General features: G+C 48.8%; 1 protein-coding gene across 10 annotated transcripts in view; it reads right to left on the bottom strand.

Annotated features, from left to right (window-relative positions):
* The window catches only part of TNIK (TRAF2 and NCK interacting kinase), a 163,144-nt gene that overhangs the window by 68,528 nt on the left and 81,959 nt on the right, over window positions 1-12,657 (bottom strand). For all 10 annotated transcript variants that reach the window (XM_055817361.1, XM_055817365.1, XM_055817362.1 and 7 more), the window contains exons 3-4: window positions 8,738-8,794; window positions 3,856-3,981 (exon numbers count right to left, since the gene is read on the bottom strand). In XM_055817361.1, coding sequence (XP_055673336.1) covers window positions 3,856-3,981; window positions 8,738-8,794 — 183 coding nt within the window. The remainder of the gene's footprint in view (window positions 1-3,855; window positions 3,982-8,737; window positions 8,795-12,657) is intronic.

Below are 12,657 nucleotides of genomic sequence, written 5' to 3'. Positions count from 1 at the left end.
ATGGCTTGTGCTCCATTTTCAACGGAGCCTTGCTGCCCCCAGTTTCATTCTCCAGATCCCCAGTGTGACTCTGTTCAAACCACCCTGCCACGATTCAATGGGTCCCTACAGCTCAACATGGTGAAAAAGCACATTGCAACTACGCGGTGACAGCGCTGAGCATTGCACAGCTGCAGCAGTACCATCCTGACTTAGCTGTCGGTTCTGAACACCCAAATTCCTTCTCCCTCCGTATCACCCCGGATTACCCACTGCAGGGGACGCACCGGAGGCAACCCCACCGTGCTCACCGTGAGCAAGTATTTGGCAATCTGCCTATTAGCAATTTCCCCCCTCTTCATGACAGATGCGGCTGCGGGTGCAGGCAGGGTTGCCATGGCAGCCATCCATCGGCAGCCAGCGCCAGCGGCCCCTGGGGACCGCACCGGGCGGGCTCTGCCCTGGGTGGGCTCTGCCCTGGGCTGCTGCCAGCCGCCACGCAGCCCCCACGCTCCGCACAGCCCCCACCGCCCATGCACGGCAGCGATTCTCCCTTTGTGGTTTCAATGCACCGTGGATGGCAAGGGCAGATGGCAAACATGGAGCTGAGTGGCACCACTATCACCCTGCAGATGTATACAGTGTGTTAACGTATGGGAATGAAGCAGAGAGACTGCAGCTTCCAGCAGCCATGGGGGTGGGTGATGTGCTGGGGAGGGGGTCCTCTGGGATGGGGTCACCTCCCCATCAAGTTCATGCTTCCTAATGAATGCCCCAGCTCCCACTGCCAAAACCACACCCAAATTATCTCAAACGAGCTCCCCTGGGCTATGTGCAGCCTGGTAATCCATACCTTAGATCTGAGATAAGCAACGGAAATTTAATGCATGTAACTCCAAGAAGCAGCAGTTAACTGATTACTGGGTCCTCACCGTCCCCGGTGCAGTTTCTGCAGCCCACCCTCTCTTTGCCCCCTTGCACCACAGGCTCCCCCGGGGATGACCCCTTTGTCTCTGCTAGAGACAGGCACAATCCTTCCCAAAGGTCCACAGCAGCCCCAGAAAGCAACACTTTCTCCAACACAGGAATAAGCCTACCTCCTATTTTTTTACTTTTCCAAATGTTCCATAAAAGGTTGTCCCTACGACTTTTACTTCCTTTTTTCCCTAATGTATCAGATTTGTGATGCACATCTCCATTGCCACCTGCTAAAATATCCTCCATGCAGCTCTTTAATTTCAGGAAAACTCAATTGTTTAGCATGCTCATCTTTCAGGGCGAGTGGCTGCTGTTGAATGGAGAAACAGCACCAACAGACCCGCTCATCACGGCAGCAGGAGCGATGACAATACTTCATGTCAGAAGCCCGCCGTGCTTCCAGAGATTTTAATCTCTACTGAAAGAGTTCCCTGTTTTTTATTTCCGTATCAGCCTCCTGAATGTCGATAAAAAGAATTACTTGGGCATTATCAGAAACCATTTTATTTCAACAAAGGGCCAATGAAAAATAAACAAGCCTTTATCTGTGCGGCAAGACTGATAGAGTTCGCACAAGTCCTAATTCAATCAGATCCTGAAACAACAGCTATTTAACACAGCGACACCAGCACACCTCTCCCCCACGGCCGGGGAGCTTTCCCGTGAATAGTGAACACCTCGGCCAGCCCCAGCGCTGGGCACTGACTTAGAAAAACCTCACACGATTTTGCACAAATTTTTTTCACTAGCCCATGAGAAAGGCCCCGAAGTTGAGCAGAGAGGTAGTGGTCTGGAAGAGAATTTAGATTACCTAGTCTGCACGTCCCAGGGAACAAGACAAGCAGCACAGCTGGGTGATGAACACCCTCTCCCTTACACGGCTGGGTGACCCACTGGGGAAAACCCAGCTTCTCCTCCTGACTTGGGCACCTGAAGGTGATACAGCAGGTGCAGCATCCTCTGCTGCTTCACAGTGATGGAGATCAATGAAGGAGCCTCTCTTAATCCAAGGAGTTTTCTACTGAGCTTTTGTTTTTGGAAATCTGGGCTGCTCTAGCTGGGAAGATCATTTATAACCCATTATTCCATTAAAACTTGTATATGCCAAGAGCTCTTTGCACTGGAGCTGGAGGAAAGAAAAAAAATCACCCCAAAACGCTCTTCCCTGGCCAGCCCATGCTAACCCCAGACCCAAGCAGCACAAAGGCACTGAGCAGAGCCCAGCTCTGGGGAGGGCCTTCTTCATGCTGAGGGCTTTGGCACACAGTTGGTGGGGTTTTTCCCCCTCCCAGGCATTCCAGCAGCACAAGGGGAAATATTGTGGGCTGGTTTTCTATTTTACTTATTTTTTTTAATAAACAGATTATAAACCCACTGAAGCCAAATGGAATTTCACGGGATAAAAAGCCATTTCTCAGCTTGACAGCTCTCTCCTCACTGAATCCCAGGCCAGCTGCAAGGAACATGTTTTTTAAGAGTTCCCACCAAAAACAACCCCAACACCCGAGTAAGAAAATCCCCTGGAGTCCAAGCCCCCAAGTCTTCCCAGTACCTCCGTGTACCAGAAAGCCTCGGGTAACAAAGCGCTGCAGAAGCCGATCAGCTCTGTCTTTGTCCCAGGAGGAATATTCTCCAACTCCCCCGGGGTTCCTGCTGCCCCTGATGCTCTGGCACACAGATGCAGGGGCCAACAGCTGAAGCCACTGGACTTTTTGCTAAAATAAAGCCTAGATCACATGGAAACTACAGGAAAGAACCTGCTGCTGCTCTTCTTCAGCATCTCCATAGTCTCCCAGATGAACCATAAATACTCGTTACCACTGAACACTCCAGCAATCTCGTTCAGGCACAGAAAAACTTTGGAAACCACCCGCGGGTAAGTCAGAACTGGCTGGCTTTACAAGACTGAGGAAATAAATGCTATTTAGAATACAGGACAACATCCAGGCTGTTATATTTAAGATAACTCAAACGTAGCCTTCTCTTCAACACTGCCCTAATGAAAGCAGGGTCTGAAACGGCTGGTCCAACGCCCACGGCTCTGCAGGCTGTGGCTCCACAGACTCAGATCAGCACAGTCAAGCTCAGAATACAGCACAGTAACTTTAATTAATTTTTCATCGCCCTTATGGCAGTGCCTGGCGCCCAAACCTGCGGTGCCTGCTGCCCTGCCCAGCCCCTGCGAGCATCAGCTGCCAGCGAGGAGGTGGGCTCTGATGCTCTGGCTGTCTCCAGAGATAGACGGTGGATTTCAACTCTGTCCTCCGTGGTCTGGGAATGCCAAATTAATAACTGAGAAGCCACTGACAAGGGAAGCAGTGGGAGGAGGCAGGCAAGGATTTATGGGGAGGCAAAGCAGCTTGCAGCCCTTCAACAACATGAGGCATCTTCACTGAAATGGCTGAACAGCCACAAACCTTCCTGCCCTCCCTCCGCCGTCCCCCTCCCTCCTCTTTATTGGCCTGCACTGGCTCTGTGAAACATTAACCACGAGAAGCAGTGACGAGAGCTGGCAGGAATCACAGACACCCAGCACCCCCCCTCAGCCTCCATCTTCCCAGCAACACTCCTGGCTCCCTCCAACCGTGGGGTTTTTTGGGTGGGTTTTTTTTGGATGCATTTATTTTGACAGGACAGAATAGTTTTCAACTGAATATTGTAACGAAAATATTGTTAATGACAATTCAGAATAAAAATGGTTTTATTTTCAGTTTGCGAAGATTTTATGGCAAAATGGAGAAGCATTCTGCAGTGCAGAGTTTTTTCAAAGCCACGACTTCAAAAAAGATGAATGCAAAATAAGGCTTTCTGTGCAATATGGCTGGTGCTAAAAGGACAACATGGAGTAAGAGATGTGTGTCAGAACCCAGATATTTTAAAGGAAAGAAAGCAACCTACCCAGAGCTGATCGTCCATTCCTGGTGGGTTCTTTTTAATAAAAGCACCATAATATGTAGCAATATTTCGGTGGTGAGAATACTTCTTCAGCATGTTAATTTCTTGTTTGATCTCTTCCTCTTCATCCTGGGATGAGGTGAAAAGAAAAGAAAAACAAAACCAGAGGCACTAAAAGACTGAAATTCACAGGCTCTCAGTTCTCTTTGTACATGGGTGAACTTGCAAGCACCCCACTTCTGACTGACCTCTCCCAAATTTCCTTGCACCATTCTTCACAGCTGCTTTTACAGCAGAGCCCTGGGAGCCTGAAGTCTGGGCTAGGGGCTAATTGATTGCGCCTTGAGCAAAAAGCTGTGGAGAAAACCCATGCTTTGCCACCTTCCCTCTTGCATTCCTGAACACTGAACTGGCCAGATCTTGAGGCAGTATGGAAATCAGGTTGTTTCAAAACGCTTCAGATCACGGTGTCTCCTCCAGAGCCGGATCCCAAAGGTGCTGGCTGAATTTAAGACAGGCAACAGGTCTCTCACATGTGTTAAAGACCGACCATCCCTGTGTGCTGCTGCAAACCCTGCAGCACGAGTGGGAGCAGAGCGCGAGCCCTGGGAAGCCCCAGAGCAGCTGAGTATCTGCAGGGCTGAAGTACCCACCAGGAGGGGCTGGCCAAGCAAAGCAAGGTCTGGCCAGAACTGAGCCCTCGCACAGAGACACGCTCTCCATCCAGAGGTGCACCAGTGCCAGACTGACATCACAGCCAAATTACGTGTTTTCAGCAGTTTAAACATTCCTCCCTTTTTTTTAAACTAATCCCTTTCCGATTCATATCATAATTTACACCAGTCTCACGCTGCTCTGAAGCTCAACCATACCTGCATTACCCCAATAATGCACCAGCACGCACCCCTAGACCCATCAAAGGCCCAAGATGGTTTTCTAGAGACCATGGCACGGCAGAAGTGCATCCCAGCGTCCGACATGCCGCTCCTGCCCACCCTGGAAGCAGCACAAGACATTTGGGGACACCAGGTGTTACTGCTGGCATGGTGGCACCACGCAGGGAGCAGGCAGATGCTGACTGTCTGCAAACTCTCTGCCAGAGTAACTCAGCCCTGGTGACAAGCACCATCCCCGTGGGCTGTTGCGGCCCCTCTCCGTCCCGTCTGCAGAGCGGCAACAGCTGAAGCAGCCGAGGCAGGGGAACTGCGCCCATATCCGTTTTGATGTTCTACCTCTTTGCTTTCACAGCCATCAAACACGCCCTGGTTTTATTTTAAGCTGACCGAAATCCAGCCTGCTGTAATTCCACGGGCTGCAGAGCAGCAGTTAGCATCTTGATGTCAATAAGTTTTATTATAAAAGGACTAGAAGGGCTGTTACCTCTTTATTCTTCTTTATTACCCTCGTGGCCCTCACCTGCTTCATCCTGACTTTAGTTTTACAAATGGGCAAAGGCCAAGACCCCCTGGCGAACAGCGAAGCTGCAGGGGCAGCTCTGCTTGAAGAGCAATGCTCCCTGCCCAGGTGTCACGCAACACGGACGGGAACATGGCTTTCTTCCCAAGGTACCACGGAACGGGAGTTAATGACTATGGTCTTCCTGAGAGAGAATTCAGGGAGGAACAGTGAAGATGAGGACAGGAGGAACACATGAAAGTAGGTAGGAGGACCTTGCAGAAGTAACCTCCAATTTTATCTTTGGTAAGAACATGGAGAGCATAAGTGCCAAAGAGGATGAGGAACAGGCCCAAACATTACAATGAAAACCTGGGGACTCTACTGGAAGACCTTTATCGCCTCTTTCCTTCAAGCAATCAACACAACTTTGCTTGTTTTCATTTGCCCAGGAAACAAGGGAATAAACACAGTTTATCAAGCCCCAGAGGGTTTGTTGTTTTTTTTTTTTTCACTGAAGCCCTTTGCAACAAAAAAAAAGCAGCTGGATGCTCAACAGTGCTAGGAGCAAGGAGGAGTACTCAGTGCAAAACCCCACCAGCTCCCCAAGTACCACTAGCCAGCTCCTCAGTCGTCCCCCACCTCACGCCTGGCTCTGCAGGAAAAATGGAGATAAGCCACAGGGACACATGGTCTAAGGTTTTATCTTGAGTCCCTCTTTATAAGCTGAAGTACTCAAAATGGCCAGGGGAAACCCCAGAGCATGAGCTGTGGATGGCACCCGAGGGCATCTCTGCATGGCCAGGCTCCGGGGTCTCCAGCCCAGCCTCCTGCTCCAAGCAGGACCCCTGCCAGCGATCACCACCAGCAAATGCAGCGAGGGAGGGGAGATAAAAGCACTAGCACAGCAAGTTATTGCAACTCCTCCAGCCCCCAAACTGACAAAGCCCACAGACCAGGTTTTGCTGCTGTGCTTTGCCTCTGTCAATCAATTCTGTTACATCCATCGCTGGAAGCAGGTCATGCAGCATATAGCAGGACCAGTCCCTGGAAAATGATTCCATATTCTCAATTCAGAGATAGTGGCTGCCCAAACTGATCAAGTGCTGTAATTTGAGGGCCTCTACACTGCAATCTTCCCTAAAAGATAATTAGCAAGAGCATAGATGAGTTCAAGCATCATCATCAGGAGCCTTTGTGGGTTTAGTGCAAGGCACATGGCTGGGATGAGACACTGGCTGGGAGCTCACTGAAAACACTGGGGCTTTACACTCAAAAGTCTTCCTCCATGAAACTGCAGATGGCTTTGTTTGGGATGACCACATTAGTTCTGTCCTCTGTATGCTTCTGAAAGACAAGCTGTCATCAGGGACATCCTGGAAAAACAGGTGGGATGGAGTATCTGGACAAAACAAAGCAGGGGCAGAGCTGAAATCAGTGTGTCTCAGGAGGTGGTGAAGGGCTGGAGTGGACACCACAGCCTGGACTGGGTGCCAAACGTGGCTGTAGGCACGATTCAGGGACCAGCTTTAGAAATGACTCCAGAAGTGATTCCTGGGACCATTCCTGCAGTGGTTGGAGGACACAGCTCTAGATCTGACTTCAGCATTGACAGCTGTGGGGCACAGTCCGTCCCCTACCACGTCACAGCTCTGCTCTGTCTTCGCTGTGGTCATCGCCCGCCCTGCCCAAGCCTCGTCCTGCTCTCTCAGCAGCTTTCTGTTGGTGGCTATGGGCCGGTGGCATCCCTTCAGAGGACAAGGAGGTCTCACCCCTGCACCTCACCTGATCCTGCTACCACCTGCTAGCTAGTTACTTCTCCACTCACACAACACCGGGGTCACTCAAGCTGAGAAGCCACCACATGAGGTATTCAATGGGGTAGAAGAGAAGTTCTGTTAGGTTTGTTCTGGGTTGGGGTTTTTTTTTGGGTTTTTTTTTTTTTTTTTACGAGGACTGACTTTAAAATTAGTTTTCGCACTATGTATTAAAAGAAAAACTACTGACATGTTTTAATACACCTAAAAGCAGCTTAAGAGGAAAATAATTAAATATCCCAACAACACACCCCATGCCAAATACCTGATTTACTACCTTGCACGTTCAGAGATGTGAGACCCTGCTTTGGAAAGGAAAGTTTTAGATCAGGGAGATCTACTTAAAAGACGTGGCTGAAAATATTGGTTATATGGTGGGATCAGACTTGGGGTACTTTTCTCCAACATCTTTGCTCGGAAGGGATGGTATTTTCAAATTTAAGCCCCTGTTTGGCCTCAAAGTAATATTCTGATTTCTCAGCTTAAATTTGTTGTAACCTCGGACTTCATCCCACGGGAACCTCACTGCTGTTTATGTCCTGGGGTTATGTTTGGTGGGTCTGCCCATTCCCTTAGAGCCTGCTTCCCATGAGAACTAGATAAATGGCACTTGTAGATATTGCAAGTAAACAGAAACAAATCTCATTCACATTTACAGACCTATTTCCACGCATCATTTCACCCGTTAGCACACACAAGCACCTGGATGAAGGTCCTGCAGATATTAACACCACACCACGGTATCTAAGGTATTTCAAGACATACTCCTGAGGCCAGCTGACTGCTTTCACAGCGAGCCAGTTCTGTATGTGCTGAGCTCCTGAAAGCTTAATTAAAAACATTAATTCAAAAAATAAGGTGGGTAGACTGGGATTGGGTCCTAAATTTTGAAATGTGTTATTCCAGTAAAAAATAAAAGACAAAACACATTCTTACTCCCAAACCTAGCATTGTTTATGTAGGCAGAAACTTCGGGAGGTACAACACTGCACTTAAAAAAAAATATAAAAAAAGAATCATTCAAGAACAAGCACTTTCACGTCTTTCCTAAATGCATCTGTTTAGTTTTTTAGGGATCATAGCAATTCCACTGTTTTTTTTCTTTTATGGCCACTGGGAAATGGTGAAATTATTCCTTCCCTAAATCCTGTTATTCATTTAATAACTTCTAAATTCTTGGTTCTTAGTCTGATACAAGTTTCAAAAGAGCCACATTTCTGAGACCAAGTTGATCCATTTTTTCCTCTTTATCAGTAGGATGCACAGGGGGAATTTAACTTGCCTAGTAAAAGTTATTCATAACAATACTGGCACATAGTTTTGGTGAACAAAAGCAAAACATGGATGTGGAGAAACTGAAATGTCTTATGAATACCCAATCCTGTTAGGATTTCTGTCAGATTTTATTAACACATTCAAAAGGTCCACTGCTGGAACTGGGTGCTGCTTTGTTTCAGCATAAAATTATTTAATCTCCAAAACTCTTCCAGATTTATTTTTCTCTCTCACATTTATTAAAACCAAAACCTCTTAATGGCACATATTACATTAAGGCAAAGGGATTCGCTTCCCAGGAACGTAAGCCTTCCACCAACCCCCACACGTTATCACACCCTGTTCCCCTTCCCCTCTTGTCTATAATTTAAGGATGCAGGAGGAGGAGGATACATTACCCCGGTGACGTCCATAACCTTAATAGCAGCAAGCTGGCCTGTTTTAACATGACGACCCTGCAAAAGAAAAAGGAGAAGTTTGTTTGTTTTGCTTGGTGGCAATGTTTTCCTTGCAGTGAACAATATCCTTAAACAATCTCATCATCCTGGCAGCATCCACACATTTCTTTTTTTTTTTTTGCTTTTTCAAGAGCATCTTCACAGCAGCCATGATGGGAAAGCAATTCCCTCCCCTTCCTCCTGCCATTACAATTAATTAGTAAAGGGCCTTCAGTGCTGTATTTTCCTGGCAAACAAGTGCTGCAAATAGCCTTTAATGCTCAGCCATGCAAAAAAAAAAAAAAAAAAAAAAATCCCAAACAGCTTGGGGCCTCTCTTTAGCACAGAGCATGACTCGGCTGGAAATGGTCTGCTGGTGATGATGGAAATGTGCTGGTTGGGCACTGCCTTCGGTCCCCTGGGTCCCAGCCCCGGCTCTCACAGACCTGGGGACACTCCAGGGACTCGCAGCCTGCAGGGCACCACTATGCACACTGTCCACTCATTTATTTACTTTGCAAAAGCCTTGGTTAGCAGGTTAGAGAGGTTTTTAAAATCAGGTTTGCTGCTTGGCTGTGGAAGTAACCCCATCTTTGGTGCTGGCACAGGCTGGGAGCATGCATGCATGCATCCAGAGAAGATGCTTGAGAGCCAGCATGGGAACAGAAGCCCGTTGACACGTATGGCCTCCTCTGTTTTCAGCAACTGAAAAATTAGCAGATCACTGCAATGAACTGCTGGTTGCACACTGCTCGACAGCATTAATCCTAATGGAAAAATGCCTGGAAGCAATGGGGAAAACTATGAAGAGCCCAAACTGTTGATCAGGTCTTAAAACCGATATAAGTGCTACCAAGTAAGCCAAATCCCAGCCTTTCCTCCTCTCCCGAGAAATGGATCACCCAACATTGCATTAAAATTGCTCATATGAAATCATTCTCCCCCCTCCATTCGAGGGCACGTGCTCTGCTTACAAAGCGGGCAGAGTCAGCGGACAAGATGCTGCTTCTCCAGCAAAACCAGCAAACGCCAGTCCCGGCGTGACACACAGGGAACAGCAGCTCCTGCCCCGCAGCACTGATAATTAACACACCAAGGATAATGAGGAGCAGAGGCTGAGAGGGGTCAAACTGCAGCATGGCAGGAACAGGGAAAAATAGGAGCTTTTCCTAAATTGCAGGCTCCACCAGCCCCCCCCCCCCCCCCCCCCATCAGCATGCTTGTTGATGAGCTGGGGTTTGTGCCTGGGTTTCCCAGCCCTCCCGCAGGCTGGACATGGTCCTTCACACCATCTTGCCTCCAGCAAGAACCCCAAATTAGCAGACACAGGGACCTCTCGCCAGCCCCTCGGGTTTCCAGGCACAGTGCTGGGGAGCAAACCCACGCACCAGCTGCAGAGCACGGCGGCATCATCCTCTCCAAATTTATGACTTCACCAGGAAGCCAATTCACCCACCAGGGCTCCTCACTCATTTATTAACACAATTTATATGTCCTGAGCAACCGAATGTTCTAACAGTGGATAAAGAGCTTTATTTTAAAGCGTGCAACATAAAAAATAATAAAGCGCAGGCAGCCCAGCAGCACTGGGCTGCGGCTGAAGCATCCCCTGGATGCGGCCATTGGGAAGGAGAGGCAAATTGCTAGACACCATCTATTTAGACAGCATGATGTGCAAAAACAAATCCTCCTCTTCCTAAATTCATCCTTGTTTGCGTGGCCAGGAAGCCCCCACGCGTACCGACTCTCTAATTAAAGCCAACAGAGCACCAGGAAGGGATACACCCGGGCACAGCCACAGCACACTGCATCTTCCATGAGACGGAGCAGGAAGATGGGAAGCAAGTTGGGACATTTCAAGCCATGTATTTGCTAGTTATACCCACCTTCATCTCACACATCACCACCTCCTTTTGTATTTTAACCAATGCCCCGGCCTTGCTGTGGTGGAGCGCTGCTGCCTACCTCTGCTGTCGGCTAAGGGGGAAAGGAGCCCCACGTGCCCAAACCATCCTTCTCCCAGGGACCTGCCACTGCCTCCTTCACCTCCCAAATATTTACAGATGAAGGTAAGAACAAGAATATTGTGTAAGCATTTACCAAAACAAAATAAAGCACTTTGAAACTTATGTTAATGTAAGCCACGAGGGACACCTAGTCATGCAAAAATCAGGCGAAGTAGAACCAGTAAGTATTTAGCCTGGATCTTATAACAAAGATTTCTTTTTCGTACAGCTTGTTCACAGCAATGGATTGTTGAACTTCATCCTGGCAGATTTCCACTTGCATCCAGGGAAACCAGGCATGTTCTCACCAGTTAACTGTCCCCTTTAATTCAACATACCTAGTTCCCAGCACTGATGAAATAATCATATATGGTTTTAGGAAAACCAGTTGATTTTCACCCTACTGGCAGGCATTCTTTTGTTTGCAATACAGGTACAGACAGGTTGGAGAAAGATGCTGAGAACTGGAAGTGATAGATGCAATATGGGGAAAAAAATTAGCATCCCACCTGTATACATTGGAAGATGTCACAGCTGGCAGCAATAAACCCTTTCCACAGCCACGAACCACCTCCTGCAGGTTGGCCATACAGAAACAAGAGCCCATGCCCACAGGTGGGGAGCAAGACCAGGAGCACCTGTGCCCCTGCAGTCCCTCCAAAATATCCAGCTGGACCAGGCAGTGGAGCTATTTCTGCCAAAGCCAATTGTTAATTAACGAGTGGGAAGCACTACACTGTCCAGTGTAAATACTGTGCTACTGGAAGGAAGCTGCAAATGGGAACTGGGTGAGCAAGACCAAGAAAAGCACTAGAAAGCCCCCGTCGCAATGCTTTTGCCTCCTGCGTGTCCTCCAGCCATTAAAACATGTTGGCTTTTTCCTTTAAATCATTGCCACAGCAGGGACCTCCACGAGAAAACCACACAACAACTGAGCCCAGCTCCTGCTTCTGGGGTCTTCCCTGCTCCCCCAACAGCAAACATGTGGGTTAAAACAGGTGAGAGTGCAGGTGCCTTCACTGAAGTTCAATGGACATTCTCTGCTTTTTCAAAATTCCTCCTTTTGGGTGCCCCTGTGCTTGGGAGCTCGGCCGGGGGATGCTGGAGAGGGTGCAGCAGCCCAGAGGTGAAGTCTCCAGGAGGACTGGGATCCTTCCAGGGTAAGGCAGTCACTTCTGAGCCTTCAGACCACACCACCATCACCGTTTTTGGTGACAGGAGTGAAGGAAGGCGGGAGGACAGCAGCAATTGCTGCAGCCACCCTTGCTCTCTGCGCCCTCCCGGCCTCCTGCCTGCCCTCAGTCACCTGCCTGCCTGCAGAAACGGAGCTGAGCTGCTCTTTAGTGATCAGTGACATTGCGTCTTCTTGCTGTCTTTGTCTCCTGGCATTGTTCAGGATTTTTCCACTTGTGGGTGGCGTGTGAGCTGCTTCCAGCTTCTTGTACATAACAACGAGAGATGCAAGAGGACAGGCGTCCTCCCAAAGCCCAAGCCGCCATGGCATCCCATCACCAGCCCCATCCTACCGCAAGGCTCAAACTCCTGTGTGGCGTCACCTTTGCTTTGGATGTCAGCATGGGTTGACTCACCTCTCCCTCCCCACTCACACAGGGTGGTGACTGAACCCCCAGAAGTTCAAGGAGAGGAAGAGCAAACCGCCAGGAGGCACTTTCATCCCCCCATGTCGGCTGGTCACAAAGTAAGCACCGCTTGAAGGACCGCTGTCAGCTTCACCTGAGGTACGGCTCCTGGATGTCTCAAATACACAAATATCCTCCAGCATCTCTCTGCTCCTTTCCCTGAAGCAGGTTTTGCGTCTGGCTACGCGACGTGCTGGCTGAACTGCTCGATCTGCTTTCATCTTCATGAATTTGG

This window comes from Falco peregrinus, chromosome 12 (assembly GCF_023634155.1).
Source record: "Falco peregrinus isolate bFalPer1 chromosome 12, bFalPer1.pri, whole genome shotgun sequence".
Classification (NCBI taxonomy): Eukaryota; Metazoa; Chordata; class Aves; order Falconiformes; family Falconidae; genus Falco; species Falco peregrinus.
This window is presented reverse-complemented; position numbering and strand designations above follow the sequence as displayed.